A 16,870-nucleotide genomic window follows, 5' to 3' on the forward strand; every position below is an offset into this window, starting at 1 on the left:
AAAATTCAATACAAAACCACTCATCCCTTGGCTCCAGGCAACTTTAAACCTAGCTGCTTGAGGAGGAAGGGGTGGAAAGGTTTGCTCCTACTGCTTAGGTTAAAGCAGCCCCACCCACTCGCTCTCGCTGTCCACCGAGCTTTAGTCAAGGATGTTAGCTCAGGATTGTTGGAGGCAATTGGAAATAAGAACAGATCTACCTCCACGGAAGTTTTGTCCTATAATCAGAACAAGAGACACAAGTTTCTCACGGGAGTGGAGGCTGCACAGGTGGTACAGAGGGCTTGTGAGTTTTATAGAACGGAGAAAAAAACTTGTGGGATACAAGATTTCACCTGCGGGTCAGTTCCCCAACAGTCTAAAAGTGCTAAATACCAAGAAGAGGTTGGTGTATTGATCTCAGAAGTGTCAAGGATTTTGACAGCCCACAGGTGTTATCTGTCAACTTTCCTATCAGGAGCTCCTTAGTCCCCTGAGGCTTTTAGGTCATAAACCCTTTAAAGATCCTACAATTATGCACACAGCGCTTAGGCATTCTCCATCATCAAGTCCAGGACAATCTGGTGCATGCTAAGCCAGCAGGCTACCCTTTGAAATATATCTCTAGTCTTCAGAACATTTGTTTATGTTTTTTGGAGGCAGCTTTCACTAGCGATTTCGTGGTTTGTTTCTGCTTTTCAAAGTCGCGTAGAATACACTGCAAGGGAGCAGTGGGTTGGGTGCACGAGTACTGCCTCGAGACCCGTGGCTTGGGCGGCGGTGCGTGGGCTTCCCCGCTTCTTGAATGGCAGCCTCGACTTCCGCGGGGCCATAAGAGCCCCTCGGCTTCCGGACTTGGGCGCTAAGCCAGAGCACCTACCCCACAGCTCTGCCCGGTAGTCTATTTTTGGCGACGCCCTCGTAGCATTTCCGGAATCTTAACCGGAAGCTGGGTATGCGGAAACTACAATCCTGCGACCGACTCTCGCGACGAAATCCAAGCCGCTCATTCCCCGCCCCCTCCACGCCCAAGTCTTTACGTCACGGCTAGGCGGGCGTTACCGTGCTCGTTGTGCGCCTGCGCTCTCGTCCTCTCTCGCCCCCGCGCAGGCGTCTTTCTGGCCAGTCGCGCGTGGGCTGAGGCCCTGGGCGGGCGTTGCGAAGACTTGTTTGCTTGAGTTTGGACCCTGCGACAGTTCTCATTTCCCTCCCGTTGGGGCCGGCGCACACCCGGGTTAGGAGAATGGGCAGCTAGACGCAGGCTGAGGAGCGTGTGGCTGCGGACATGAACTCGCCCGTGGACCCTGGCGCTCGGCAGGCACTGAGGAAGAAGCCGCCGGAGCGGACTCCTGAGGTAAGGCCGGGCACTGGCGAGCACCGATCGGCCCCGACCTGGCCGTGGTCGCGCGGGCTGATGAGCACCTTTCCTGCCGCTTCCTGCCGGGGACTTCCTTGTACCTCTGATAAGAAAGCACCGTTACTGTTGACTGGCTTCTGAGTTTGTGTGTGCTCAGGTGGGCTGAGAAACAGGCTGGGAATTGTAATGTGTAACAGACAGTTCATACTACAGCCCGTGCGTGCCGTGCTCTCAGATACTTCACAGTTGCCCGCAAAAGACAGGTTTCCAATGTCCGTATCAGACTGCGTAAGTCAGACATTAAGTTCCGTGGCGGGTGATGCGTGTTGAGTGGTTCCCTAGGTACTTTTTCAAACTGTCCGTGGGAAACTTAAGAATGTTTGGTAAGTTTTCTTGGTTTGAAGACGTTTCTGTAATTTTAGTGGCTGTGTGTATATTATACCAAAAGAAAAAAAATATTCCAACAGCGATGTAAAATGCAATGAGTCGTCTTGTTTGAAGTTGCAGTAATTGAAATGAAATGCTTTAATTCTTAGTCACTCGAGTTTCAGATTTATAGTGCTTTGCATAGAAAGTCTCAGAAACTTGGGGCAAACACTCTGGGACATGAATTTGTTATAGCCATTACTGAAACTGTGATGAGTCCAGTTTGCTTATTGAAACCTTGATCTTTGCGTAGGAACTCCTGCCTCCCCCTTTCCAGGGGTTACTTTTTCCCCACTTATAATCCTTTTCCCACTTATAATTCATGAATCAGCTTTTCTGTGGTGATGATTATTGTAATGTGCATTCTAAGTTTTGTTTACGAACATTATTTAGGTAATGAGGGGAAACTGTTTCTCTTCAGGTACCGAATTATTTAATTTGAAATTGAGTCTTTTTAAGCAGAGGAAGTTTTCTGAACTGTTGGGGAAGTTACGCTTGGTCATGTGTGCTGCGTTGAGGACTTTTATCTCGTTTTACTGGAAGAGCAACATTGTTGAAGGGAATATTAACTGCTTGGATTCATTGGCTGTATTTTTCAATGAGTGTAGAATTTGGGCTACTAATAAATCATTATCCAGAGTGCTAATGATGGTTTATTTTGACAAAGAATTCCGTGAAATTCTCACAAGTTCGGTTGTGCTGTCAGAAGATTCTCTTAGTAGACTTTTTTTTTTTGTTTTTTGTTTTTTGTTTTTTTTTGTTTTTGTTTTTTTGTTTTTTGTTTTGGTTCTTTTTTTCGGAGCTGGGGACCGAACCCAGGGCCTTGCGCTTCCTAGGCAAGCGCTCTACCACTGAGCTAAATCCCCAACCCCCTCTTAGTAGACTCTTAAGGGTTTGTTATAAATATATTAATTTGGTAATTATTGACAACCTGTTCAGGATTCTGTTTTGTACAATAGAAGATTTTAGTGGACAAAATAAACAAGTCCGTACAGTACTTACATTCTGATGGATTAAGGAACCGAGAAGGTAGGTGATAAATAAGTAAATTGCTAACTAGTCATGGCTATTTCCAATAATAGGATAAGGAGAATTGGGGAAAGGGAAAATAAGCTAGATAATAGTTAAAATAAAGTTGTTCCTATTGTCCTTTGTAACTTGACTTTGTTGTTGAATTAAAATGGATGTCCCTGTGTAGCTCACAGAAACCTGGAACCATAACTTGTCAACACTTTGCTTGTATAAGGATGGTAGTGAGCCTCACAATACCTGGTTCAGGGATTTGACTTGATGAACATTATATTGATGTGTGTGAATGGAATTATGTGCAGAGTTTTATGAGGACGAAAGCTTTTGCAAACAGAGGAAATGATCATTGCAAAGACCCTGTGATTAGAGTGTTCTGTTCACACATTCCTGGAGTAGCAGGGAACACTTGAATAGTGGTGAATGAGCCAGAGTGGGTAGGAAGTCCTAGGTGGTGCTGCAGGATGCGACACAGCATGTAGGACTTTGTAAACTGTGATGGTTGTTATTACTACAACTACAACTACAGCTGCTGCTGCTGCTGCTGCTGCTGCTGCTGCTACTGCTGCTACTACTACTACTACTACTACTACTACTACTACAACTACTTCTCTTCCTCCTTTTTCTATCTTGAGTGAAATGGATGTTACCATCTGAAGGTTTTGAGGCAGAGGAATGAAATTATCTTACTAGATTTTTAAAAAGACTTTGGCTGGTTGTGTAGCCTGTACACTAGGTGGAAACAAGGGTAGGAGCAGGAAGTTAGAAGCTATTGCATAAATGGGGTAAGAGATGATGATAGTTCAGACTAAAATGACAGCCATGGAGGTTCTGAGTAGCCATCAACTTCTAGAAATATTTTTGACATTTTAGCCAAGAGCATTTGTTAATACATTAGGTGTAGACTGAAGGAAAAAGAAGAAGAGCATGGATACAGAGTTTTGGTCTAAATTATGGAGCGTTGAAGTTGTTACCAAAGGCAAGTTGAAGAGTTGCCAAAGAAATGACCCAGGATGTAGGGCAGTGCTAGAATGCACACATAGTGTCATGAGGTCCTGGGCTTCATCCTCAGCCCCACAAAACAAAAATACAAGAGATTTGCCAGAGTTGATTTTTGTGAGAGGGGAATATCAGTAGTTATGTTTTCAATGTCTAATTTAAAATATCTGTTAGAAATGTTGGAATAAACATTTAACACATAAAAATTATGTTTCTAAGAGAAGACTGAACTAAAGAGTTAAAATTTATAGTCATTGGGTTGTAGACATTATTTTCAGTTGGGAAAATTATGAAATTATCAATGTAGAGCATATACATAGAGAATAGAAGAGGTGTTAAAACTTACAGTCACTGGGATGTAGACATTCAGTTGGAAGAATTATGAAATCACTAATATAAAGAATATACATAGAGAATAGGGTCACACCTCGTGATCACAGCATGGAACTCTGAGGAAGGAGATTGCCACTGTTTCCACGCCTGCCTGGTATGAGTGACGGTGGGCGGGAGAAGATAGGAGTGGGTGGCATTTGTCTTAGGAAAAAATGTCAGAATAAATTGGTAAATTAAGGGGCAGAGGGGCTGGAAAGAGCTCTAAAAGCACTGGCTGCTCTTCAGAGGTCCTGAGTTCAATTCTCCTCAACCACATGGTGGCTCACAACCATCTGTATTGAGATCTGATGCCCTCCTCTGGCATGCAAGCATATATGCATATAGAGCACTCATACATAAAATAAATAAATCTTCGAAAAAGAGACAGAAACAGATACATATTCACCCAGTGTCTAGTGGCGTCATGAAAGCCAAGTTAGTAAAAATGGATGGGCTAGGCATGTAGCTTAGTTGTAGGGCACTTGTCTGTCACATGTGAGGCCTTGGGCTCAGTTCTCAGGGAGGATTGGGGGATTCTATTTTCAAAAGCTAGGCATGATAGCACATGCCTGGAATACCAGCATTTAGGAAGTGGAGGCAACAGCATTAAGACCATGTTTCAAACAAAAACCAAAGTTACAAAGGAAGGGGATAACATTCATGTGTTCAATTTAATTTAGTTCCATTTCCTTGAATGTGTACTGAGTGCACAGCATGTGAAAATAATACAATTAGGCATCATTGTGGTTTGAATTTGAAATCTCCTCCCCCTGACACCCCCCCCCCCCCCCGCACACACACAAGCACCTGTGTTTCAATACCTTGTCCCCAGTTGGTGGCAACGTTGTTGGGAGGTTGTGGAATCTTTGGAGCAAATGGGGATCACTGGGGATAGGTCTGTCGGTCATAGTCTAGCCCTACTTCCAGCCCAAGTTTGCTCTCTTCTTGTTAATCACCAGACATGAGGAGCTTTTGCCTCACTTTTTGCCCCTCTTTACTCCCAAACAGATTGGCCCACTTTAGCCATCATGTGTTCCCCTAAAGGTAGAAACCAGAAGAAGTCTTTCCTCCTTTAAGATGCTCTGGCAGGAAGCAAGTCCATTGTGTAAATCGCCAAGACAGTGGTGTGTTTGTTTTTGAGAGAGGGTCTCACTATATAGCCTAGGCCGTTCCTAAATCATTATCTTCTTGACTCAGCTTCTGAAGTTCTTGGATTATAAGTGTGTGCTATCAGGCCAAGTTTAGAGTCAGTGTTTTTATAACTTCGTAATAAATCTTAGTGACCTAGACTCTGAGTAGTGAAGTGTGACATTTAGATATCTTTCTAAAAGTTTTTACTGCTCTGGTTATTTGTCATTTTTCTTTTCTTTTCTTTTCTTTTTTTGGATCCAGGTTTCAGAACACATTGTCTTTCCTGTGCTCTCTGATTTCCTTTCCCATTTTTAAAGGATTTCTTATGGGAAAATATGGGCTTAAGTATGGGTCTTGGTAATTAAAAGTGTTTTAAAACCACAAAAGCTATTAAAGAGATATGGATTCAAGTAGAGCACCTAACTAGCATGTGTGGGCCCTGGATTTCAGCCCCGCCAGAGACAGGTACACATGCCTATAGCACTAATAGTCAGGGAAGCTAAAAGTGGTGGGATTTTAGGGCACACAAGTTGAGACCATGACTTTAAAAAAAAAAAAAAAGGACTTTAATGTATTTCAGGATGTTTCCTGAGCCTTCTAGTAACTGTCATAGTTTCTTGGTATTGTATACACTGTAATGTTTGCACAAGAGCAGAGTGAACTAATGATACGCTTCTCAGAATGTTGTCATAAAATGTACAGTATATCTGTAAGTACATTAACACTGTTTATGAACCTAAGCTGTATAATTTCCCAACTCGGGAAATACACTTAAGCTCACTTTTTATTTATAAATACTATGCCAATCTTTCACTTCTTAAATTAGAACTAGCCCATAGGCATTGCTATTTATATATAGCCCATGTAGTAATTCTGATACACACACAAGAGATTTGGGATACTATGTGTCATGCCACATTCTCCATCTCTGCTTTGCATGCATAGTATGTATGGTGTAATATATCAGCCTTGGAATTTAGGTTTGGTTTGGCCATAGGGTCTGACTGTAATCCAGACTGGTCTCAACTTTTCTGTATGACCTCAAGCCTGATTGATGGTCTTCTTGCTTTAGCCTCTCAAGTGTTGGGACTCCAGGTAGCATGGTCATGATACCACCCCTTGCAAGACGGGAATTTTTATTTACATGATCCCATTTCAATACTGGTATCTAATATTTTTGTATGTGTGAACTTTTCCTGAGAGAAGTAAGTGACTGCTCACTCCAGTTAGGTTACCAACAACAGGACAAAGTAACAGTTCTATCCAAGTAGAGGCCTGCTATCATGTGGGAAAAACCAAATAGCTGCATCACTAAAAAACCTCATTGCAGTGTGGTTGATGACTTCTTCATAAGTCCCTCACCCTTAATCTTGAGTTAAACTTCCACCCTTTATATTCTCAGCAGGTGTGCCCAACCACAGCCTATGCTTGCTGTGACTGGCCTCGAGTACAGTCCAAAACAAAACCGAAAACTTACTTAAAAAATGATTCCCCCTCCCCAACTTCCTTTAACACAATTGTATGTTTCTTGAGTATGAACTTTATAGATGATAACATCTTTTTACAATGTTGAAAGTTTAACCATACCTTGTATACCATGTGCACCTGAAGCAGAATTACATACAGCTGAGGCAGTGGCACACCTGGGCATGGCTAAAATCTCAGGTGAAGGTCTAATGACACTTTCCAGCTGGAGGGAACTCCAGGCAGGTCTGATTTAAGGGTCCTTTGCAGATGATTACAGCTGCTGTGATTAAGATGGCTATACACACAGGACAATGTTTGGAAGTCCTGAGCATTTGAATGCTTGTTAGAAAGTTACCTAACTTCTCTAAAATCAAAATACTGGAGCTTCTTTATATGGACTAAATGAGATAATGTAAAATATTTATCAGTGTGCCTACAGATGACAATAAATGGTTGTCATATGTATTGGTTTGTCATTTGTTTGGAGAGAATGTATAATCCTTTAGTAAATTAAGACTTAGCATTGCAATTTAATCCCTGGTGCGCATCCGTAGAGTTGTGCTTTCTTCTTTTTTCATTTTTCCACTCCTCTGTTTTTCTGATACTTTGAATTTCCTTCAAGCATGATGTTCTAAAACTTTGTTCTGATTGCTGGTATGTCTGTGGCTTTGAACCCCCTGAGGACAATGCCTGTATCCTGATTTTTAGCTCATTATACGTTATTAAATATTCTAGCAGTAGTGATGTCGGATTAGTCTGATATTGGATGTGCTGAGATAAAATGACTTAATTTGACAAACCTGCAAAATTTCCTATTTTTCTAAAAATTGAGTAAGGGCCGATGAGATGGCGGGTGATTAAGAGCCCTTGCTGTTTGTTCTTCCAAGGAATCTGTGTTATTTTCCCAGCACCCTCATCAGGTAGCCAACAATCACCTGTGACTCCTGGTCTGGTCCAGGGGATCTGATGTCCTCTTATGACTTCATCTGGCATCTTAAAGCACACGGCATACACATAAATAGAAGTAAAATACTTCTTAAAGATGAATAACATACAGTCATCATAAAGAAGCTGAAATAGCTTGTAAAATACCTGGCTATGCTTGAAAGACAATTCAAATAGAAGAAACCTAGTTATATTTTAGAATAGAAATTCCTTTTCTGTATGGCTTCAAAACTTTTTATTTTTAAAGGAAACATCAAAGAGTATTACAGATAAATGGCAGTTTTAACTTTTTAGCTTTTTTTTTTTTTTTTTTTTTTTTTTCCAAAAAGGAGTCCATAGGGAGCTGAGGAGGAGAATTGTTATGAGTTCAAGACCAGCCTGGGCTACAGTGTGAGATCCTAATTCAAAATGAAGAGGGGAAAATTTTGTCGGCCAGAATTTCATCCTCATTTGGGTGCTAGTATAATTCTACCTCAAATTTTAAAATAAAAAAATTAAGACCTAGCTTGGTTTTCATATAAAAGTTAGAGGAGCTGAGGACTGGAAACATATTTAGTGTTCTTACAATTATTTCTTAACCTGCTTCAGATTTTAGAATAATGGTCTGTGACTCTAAACCTGTAGAATGGCCGAGTCATTTTTGAGTGAGTCACTTTGCATACTCCGTGGGTGGCTGAACAAAGATTCTGCTGTGTGTTTTCCCAGCTAATGTACATTCAGAGGGTTCTTTGGGGGAAAAAACTTACTTATACTTCTGGACCATTTGACTTCCATTTGTAAATCCAACTAGATATATAACAGCAACACCAAATTTAGATGAGATCTTTATTCAAGAAAAGCTGGGGGCTGGAGAGATGGCTCAGTGGTTAAGAGTGCTTGCTCTTTCAGGAATGTGAGTTCAATTCTCAGCACCCACATGGTGGTTCACAACCATCTGTAGCTCTGTTTCCTGGGGATTCATACCCTCTAATGGGCTTTGTAGGCACCAGGCACATTCCACAACCATAAATGCAGGCAAAACACCCGTCCGTATAAAGAAGAAAAGCTGTGGAAAAGCAGCCAGCACGATGAGCCTCCTGACATGAACATCTTTGGAAAGGTTGTAGTGGTTGTGAGTGCTATGAACTTTATCATTAAACAAGCTGAGTTGGTTAAAGTAGGGTGTGGCTGTACATAAAAACAGAATGGTGACTTCTGGCATGGCAGTGGAAACTACCATTAATGCTACCACTAATCTTTCCCACTCTTGCCTACCACTAGAGCTTTTGGACAAATGCATAGGGTCAAGAATTCACACTGTGATGAAGTGTAATAAAGAGGTACACTGTCTTAATTAGGGTTTCCATTGCTATAAAGAGATACCATGACCAAGGCAACTCTTAAAATGGACAACATTTAATTAGGGACGGCTTACAGGTAGTTAGGATGGAGCGCTCTCAAATCCCACCCCCATAGTGACACACTCCCTCCAATAAGGCCACATCTACTCCAATAAGGCCACACCTTCTAATAGTGCCACTCCTTAGGTCAAGTGTATTCAAAACTCCACATTCCACTCCCTGACTCCCATAGGCTTGTTCAAACACATGAGTCTATGGTAACCATACCTAGCCATGGCATAATACAAAATACATTTAGCCCAACTTCACATGTCCCATAGTCTATAACAGTCTCACGATGTTATTAAAAGTCCAAAGTTGAAAATCTCTTCAGCGATTCATGCAGTCTCTTAACTGTAATACCCTATAAAATCAAAATAAAAAAGCAGATCACATACCTCCAACATCACAGGATATATACATTACCATTCCAAAAGCTTCACGGTGAGGAAATACTGTACCAAAGCAAGACCAAAACCAGCTGGATAAACTCCCATCTCCATGTCTGATGTCCAACTCCTTTTTGCTTTGTTGACTGCAGCACAATTCTACTTGGTCAGTTCCACTTCCTATTAGCAGCTTTTCTCAGCAGGTATCCCAGGACTCTGGTATTTCAAATATCTTGGGGTCTCCAAGACAACTTCAAGTTACAGCTTCTTGTTCCAATGTCTGAGATCCTCATATGATCTTCTGGAGTCCTTCAAAAGGCTTGGGTCACATTTCTAACTCCGTGGTCTGTAGCACTCTAAGTCCTGGTTGACTCCACTCCACTGCTGCTGCTGTTCTTGGTGTTCATCCCGTGGTACTTGCGTCTCTGATTCGCTGGAGTTTTCCACTGCAGCTAGGCTTCACCAATAGCCTCTCATGGGTTCTCTTCATAGTGCCAAGCTTCAGCCATGTGGCTGTGGCCTTAGAGTCAAGAATAGAAAGAATTACTGGGACAATTGATGCTGGTTAGTTGGAGCTAAGAAATTGGTGGTGATTAAGAGACCAACATCACTTAGGTGAAATCTTTGCAGTCCTGAGCCGTCAACTGTAAAATGAGGCTGCACTTTTACCCTGGCTTCACGTAGTGCCAAGTCTCAGCTGCTCTTCCTGACCCCTTTATGCCTTCAAAACCAGTATCACCTGGATAATTCTTTGAGTCCCATGAGGTACAACCTTAGCTCTCTCTGGAACACAGCTTCTTTGTGCTCTCAGCTTCTTTGTGCTCTCAGAAAATACTTCCCAGATGATGCTGGTCTCTTTTTTTTTTTTTTTTTTTTTTTTTTTTTTTGGAGCTGAGGACCAAACCCAGGGCCTTGCGCTTGCTAGGCAAGTGCTCTACCACTGAGCTAAATCCCCAACCCCGCTGGTCTCTTCTTAATCACCACCAATTTCTAACTAACCAGCATCAGATGTCCCAGTAGTCCCTTCTGTATGAATAGACTTGACTCTAAAGCCAGAGCCACATTGCTGAAGCTGGCACAGTTTGCTGCTTGCCTTTGCTGGAATATGGCCCCTTTGTTCGATTACAGTATCACCAGCTTTCTGTTTTCCTACTCCTTCATTGCCTAAGCTTGGCTATCCTGGAACTTGAACTGTAGATTGACCTTGAATGCAGAGATGTGCATGGCTCAGTCTCCTGAATGCTGGGATCAAAGGCTTGTACCACTTGCTTGTACCAAAAGCTTATGCCTAGACTTAAGCTTTTCTTCACCAAGAACCTGCTCTGTGTCCCAGGCTGGCCTTGAAACCAGAGGTCTGCTTGGCTTTGTCTCCTGGGATTTAAAATGTGTATCACCATACCTGGGTCAAAGCTTTTCATGGTCATTGTTTCTCAAGATGGGGATCACAAGTGTGCCTTCCATTTCTAGATTGTAGTTCATCCCAGATTAAACATCCAAATGAAAACAGTAACCAGGCAGTAATGCTTAGCATGATACAACTATTACTTGTTCAACTGCAAACACATGTACAATAAGCTTAGTTGGATGGAATCTTGTCCTGAGGTGGCCACTCTTAACTGCATTTAATATTCTTGAGCATGAGATTCGGCTCCATTCTACTTCTTAGTCCCATTTATTTTTTGAACCATACATTTTGTACCTTTCCTTTCAAAGCCTACTGTGCTTGATCAAAATGCTCTTCATAAGACTAAATCAGAGAACAAAGTCTCTGCTGGGCTTTTTTGAGACTTCTTTGTCAATGCAATTAATGTAAATCTTTTTACTTTAGCCTCAGACTCTTCAGACAAGGGCAACAAGTACACATTCATCACCAAAGTACCACAAAAACAATCACTAGGTCACATACTGAAATTTGTCTCCACTGAAACCTCTCGGACCATGTCAGCACAGTTCAAATCACCCAGAGCACCAATGTCTTCCTTATTCCTACTAGGATGGCCCAGTAAACCCCACTTAAAGCATTCCACTACTTTCCAAAGTCCCAAAATCCACGTTCCTCCAAACAAAAGCATTGTCGCCTATCACGACAATACCCTAGTCCCTGGTGCCATCTTCTGTCTTAGTTAGGGTTTCCATTATGATAAAGAGTCACCATGACCAAGACAACTCATAGTGGACAACATTTAATTGGGGCACGCTTACAGGTAGTTAGGAGGAAGCTCCCTCAAAGCCCACCCCCTCAGTGACATACTTCCTCTAATAAGGCCACACCTACTCCAACAAGGCTATACCTCCTAATAGTACCACTCCCCAGGGCAAGCATATTCAGCCCACCACATACACTTCTAGGATTTTGACAACTTTGTTAATGTGATGCTAAAAGCACAATTTGAAATGCACCAGAACGAAGATTACTAAGCTAGATCAAATTTGGTCAGTGGAATAACATAGCAGTGTTGGTTCCTGGAGGAGGAAAGCCTGAACTACGAATGAGTTTCCTTATGCTAGAATCTAGGTGTTGTTTGTTTTGTTTTTTACCTATTCTATAAAGTTAAGTTTCCATTAATGGGAAATGACTGAAGATGTGCACCAATTTTTCCAGGCTTAATCCTAGTTATCCTGGAAAAAATTTGATGTGCTTGTGTTTCTTTGAGATTGTCTTTGTGCCCCAGATGGCCTGGAATTGCTATGTAGTTCAGGCTGGATTCAAATGTACAGAGATCTTCCTGCCTCTGCCTGTTAAGCCAGGTTTGAATATACAAAGGAACTGAATTCAAAGGAGTAAAATAAAATTTCTTGCTCAAGCCATATGACTCATCAGGGTCATTTTTAGCACTGACTTTACTTTGTATAATGAACAAAGGTAGCTTCTTAACTTTGGGGGTTTTGCTGCTGCTGCTGTTCTTGTATTGATACTTAGATGGGTTTAACATTGCCCAGGGTGTCCTTAATCTTGATGTCTTCCTGCTTCAATTTCCTGAGTCCTGGAATCACCAGTCTACCATGTCTGGCTATAGTAAATAAATGCCATTCATTTAGTCACATCTTATGCAGTATAAAGTTAGCTCTTTGTACAGTAGTCACTTTTCTCACAGTGACGAAGTACAGATCAAAACCAACTTAAGGAAGAATTTACTCTGGCTCACGGTTTGAGGAACAGAGAGACATCGTGGTAGGAAGGCATGGCAACAGGAGCTTTGGCAGCTGGACACATTGCACCTCCAGTCAGGATGCAGACAGGGGCTTGCTGATGCTCAGTGGACTGTCTCTTTTCTTGTCAGTATAGGACACAGTTCATGAAATTGATTGTGCAGCAATATTAGCTTTCTAGAACACCTTCATTAGACAACACCAAGAGGTGTATTATTACTTTCTAACTCTGTCAAGTTGCCAATTAAGAACTTGTGTACCTACAAGTTCAATTTTGTAGAGCCAAACAACTTCAGATTGGGAATGTTTATGAAGGGCTGTAGGATGTATTTCCATGGTGTAATGTTTGCCTGTAATGTGTGAGTCTCTGGGATTTGATCCCTCACCAATGCAAAAGTAAAAGAAAAAAGTATTGTAGATAAGATTGTGTCTATACTGAACACAGACTTTTTTTCCTTTGTCATTATTCTTTAATACCATATCACAACATTTTACCTAACATTTTCAGAACTGTGGTGGTTTGAGTAAGAATGGTCTCCATAGACTCTTAGAGCCGAATGTTTGGTCACCAGGGAATGGCATTATTATTATTAAAAGGTATGGCCTTAGAAAAGTGTGTTATTGAAGGTGGACTTTGAGGTTTCAAAAGCACAAGCTATGCCAAGTGGCTCTTGTGCGCTCTCGCTCTCCCTCCTGCTCCCCCACCCACCTCTCGCTTGCTTGCTCCCTTGCCTGCCTGAGGATCCAGATGTAGTACTCTCAGCTCCTCTCAAGCACCATGTCTGCCTGCATGCCTCAATGCTTCTGGACATGATGATAATGGACTAAGCCTCTGAAATTGTTAGCCAGCTCCAATTAAATGCTTTGGTCATTGTGTCTCATCACATCAGTAGGACAAAGATTTAATATAATAGCTCTATACTTTTTCATCACTGCCTTAGTTTTTTGGGGTAAAACTAAGACCACCAGAGACCATTACACAAACACTCTTAAAGCTGAAAAGAAATTCTTTATTGCTGGCCCGCAGCTGCATTGGGAACTTGCCCAAATCATGCAGCCCCAAGCCTGGTTGTCATACTACAGAGAGCAGGAAGCAGAACTACAGAAGCCAGAAAGCAAGTGCATTTAGGCACTTCCTGGAACTGTAGACTAGGTCTTTGATGGATTACATCTATGTTCCTCTTTTGGCAAGTGTTGAGGCCTACATGTTACGATTTATGGTTGGAATGTTGCTTCTAACATGGTGTCTGTTTTTTGTTGTTTTTTTGGGGGTTTTTTTGTGTTTTTTTTAAAGGTCTGGGGGCCTGTTAGATTAACTAATATCTCAGAGGTTCTGATAAATGGTGCTTTGATTTTTATTGCTCAGTCCCCATTACCATTCAGAGAGAAGAAAACAAACTATTAGCAGCAAACTTCATCAAACATTGCACAGTAAATATACTTTACAATTGATTGAAGCCAGCTGATGTCATCAGTTAATTATCACGGGACAGAAAATTACAAGGTTGCATATAATGTGCTGTGAAGTTAAAATTATTTAAGGTTAGTGTGGACATAGTGGATGAAATAAATGAAAGAGAAAGGCAGGTAAAGGGAGAAATAGGTTAAATGAAAGAAAGGAAAAGGAAGCAATAGAGAAACATGGAAGAGAAAAGAACAAGAAATTAGGAAAAAATTAAATAAAAAATAAAGATTTCCCAATAATGAAAAAATTCAAAAACAAAGGTAAGTGCAAGAAGGGGACTAAAAACATAAGAACATCTGAAACAGCTTAAAGTACTATTAAAAAATAGCTTGGGAACAGAGGAGGATACAAGGTAGAATGAGAAAAGAGAAAAATATTGCTCAATAAATTTCTGTGATGAGAGCCGGAGAGGGTCAATTAAACTGGGCTTCTGTCTTTCCTAGAGCTCTATGCTTTCGCTGAGTTTCTTAGGCAAACTTGTGTCTGGCAAATTTGATAATCTTCCTTATTTGAACACCAGTGGCCTCTGCTGGCCACACTTAGATTGCACTCTGGCAGGTTCTCTGGCAGACTCTGAAGAGTATGTCAGGTCCCTAGGCTAGGATTGGAGTTAACAGGCAGTTGTGAGCCACAGGGCGTGGGTCCTAGGAACCAAACATCATATGCAAGAGCAGCAAGCATTTTTAACTGCAGAGCCATCTTTCCAGCCAACCTTCCACCATATAGTTTCCAGTAGCTGGTTATATGTTCGCAGTTGTTTTCTTCTGTTTTATCTGTTATGCTGTTAATGCCTTCTGTTAGTTTTAAAGTCTTTTGAGTGTATTGTTCAGCTAAAAGATTCTGATAGATTTTGTAAAAGCTGCTTTTACCTCTTTCAGTTTCTATTAAAGTACTGAAACGTGTGTGTGTGTGTGTGTGTGTGTGTGTGTGTGTGTGTGGTGTGTGTGTGTTCGTTCTACAATCTCATTGGGTTTCTTTAAAACACGTATTTCAGGGTTGGGGATTTAGCTCAGTGGTAGAGCGCTTGCCTAGGAAGCGCAAGGCCCTGGGTTCAGTCCCCAGCTCCGGAAAAAAAAAAAAAACAAAAACACGTATTTCAGGTTCCCTAAGAGCTCTGACACTGACTGAAGTGAAATCTTGTTTTCTTGAAATATCTTAATGCTTTGGGGCATGTGCCATTAAATGTTAATGCTGTTCTTTGGCATTGAGGTATCCTAATCATTATGATATAGTTTGAGCCTGTTGTCACTTTTACTGTGCCAGCACCGAATGGAGAGTCTATATTTGCTAATACAACATTGTCACCTCTTGAGCACAATTTAAGCCTAGGTTTGTCTCATGTGGATTCTATGTATGTCATTTGGAAAGAACCAAGAAAGTACAGTCTTTTAACTGCAAGTTTCTGCCTGAGTCCTGTAGACCTTGCTGCCTCATCTGTAGCTCCACATTTCTTTCTGGTTTCTATTATATGACAGTGCAGGATTCAACCTTGTTCAGAAAAGAATCTCTGGATAGATCTTTGATCCTTGGGCTTTTATATTGTACTAGTAGCTACCAGTACTTGTAAGATGAATAGTACTTTGAGCCTACATACTACCAGCACAACAAAATGGTACTGTGACCAAGGGTCACAGTGCTATGAGCTGCCTGTTGCTGAGGTGGACTCCTGGCCCAAGATGACTGCAACCAGTCATAGGTGTCAGTCTTCTTCTGGTACTGAGACTGTTCAGAGACTGACCAGCTGAGTGCTAAGTTACAGCGTAACGCTTTGTGCTTACTACCCTGTCCCATGAATTGGGTCTTCATTCCACACTGTGCTACCAAATGTTGGGATAGTGTTGATGAAGGTTCAGTCCTGATCTACCTGGCTGATTAAGCCTGGTCAGGCTTTACATGTTGAAGCTCTTAATAGTCTCGGGTACACTGGGGTCCATAGCTGGTGGTAATGAAGGATGTGTTTGTCCTGCTAGTGTATGGACCTATCTGGCACTTTGAGAGTTTAGAGTCCTATTAGTTAATACTACCTTGGCAATACTGGCACTGCCTGAGGTTGGGTATGGGTAGTAGAGACAGGACCTTGGCCACTAGAGATGATGTTAAGCTATTTCATACCTGAGTCTCTCATAGCTACAGAGAACTGTACTACTTTTAGTAAATTAGATGTGTTGGGGAATCAGTCCAAGGCTGGAAACAACACGTGCTGAAACTGGAGTTTGTTCTACCCATACACAAAGATCTCCCTGTTGCAGGAGCCAGTGTCCAGACTCTGTGTGTAAAATCTAGCCTGCTTATAGGGCATTCAGTTTCTATAGGGTGTTTGGCCTCACTCTGGGCCAGGCATAAAACTCCAGGCCAAAGCCTTTGGCTAGCTTTTATGCTCTGCTCTCTAGCACTTGGAGTCTTATTTTCCCTCCACAGCCTGAGGGTGAAGGAAGTAGCCAACCTCCCGATCTAAGCATAGTTGTGGTGGATAGAAGATTGCTGTCAGGAGTCATGTGACTGCCTAACACTGGGTTTCCCATGGCTGGCCTGGTACTGAGCAAATATCAGACCTGGGTTAACTTATTATACCCTAAACAGGAGCCCCTAGAATAAATATAAATAAATATATCTACAGTAAATGTTGTGGGTTTGGATTGTGTGAAGGGTACAGGAAAGTTTGTTTTAGTATGACAGTGACTCCATCACTCACCTCCACACAGAAGACACCGATCAGCATTAGTCATGCGTTAGTTAACAATGAGGATATGTTCTCAGAAAAGCGTCATTGGGCAATTTTGTAATT

General features: G+C 41.7%; 1 protein-coding gene across 10 annotated transcripts in view; it reads left to right on the forward strand.

Moving 5' to 3' along the window:
* Positions 1 to 1,053: 1,053 nt before the first annotated feature.
* The window catches only part of Rapgef6 (Rap guanine nucleotide exchange factor 6), a 168,375-nt gene continuing 152,558 nt past the window's right edge, over positions 1,054 to 16,870 (forward strand). For 9 of the 10 annotated variants that reach the window (XR_001840077.3, XM_017597259.3, XM_006246279.4 and 6 more), the window contains exon 1: positions 1,054 to 1,333. Coding sequence is in view for 9 of the 10 variants with exons in the window: in XM_017597259.3 (XP_017452748.1) it covers positions 1,265 to 1,333 (69 nt within the window). In the remaining variant the exon portion in view is untranslated. The remainder of the gene's footprint in view (positions 1,334 to 16,870) is intronic. The other variant, NM_001107003.1, reaches the window with a different exon arrangement.

This window comes from Rattus norvegicus, chromosome 10 (genome assembly GCF_036323735.1).
Source record: "Rattus norvegicus strain BN/NHsdMcwi chromosome 10, GRCr8, whole genome shotgun sequence".
NCBI lineage: Eukaryota > Metazoa > Chordata > Mammalia > Rodentia > Muridae > Rattus > Rattus norvegicus.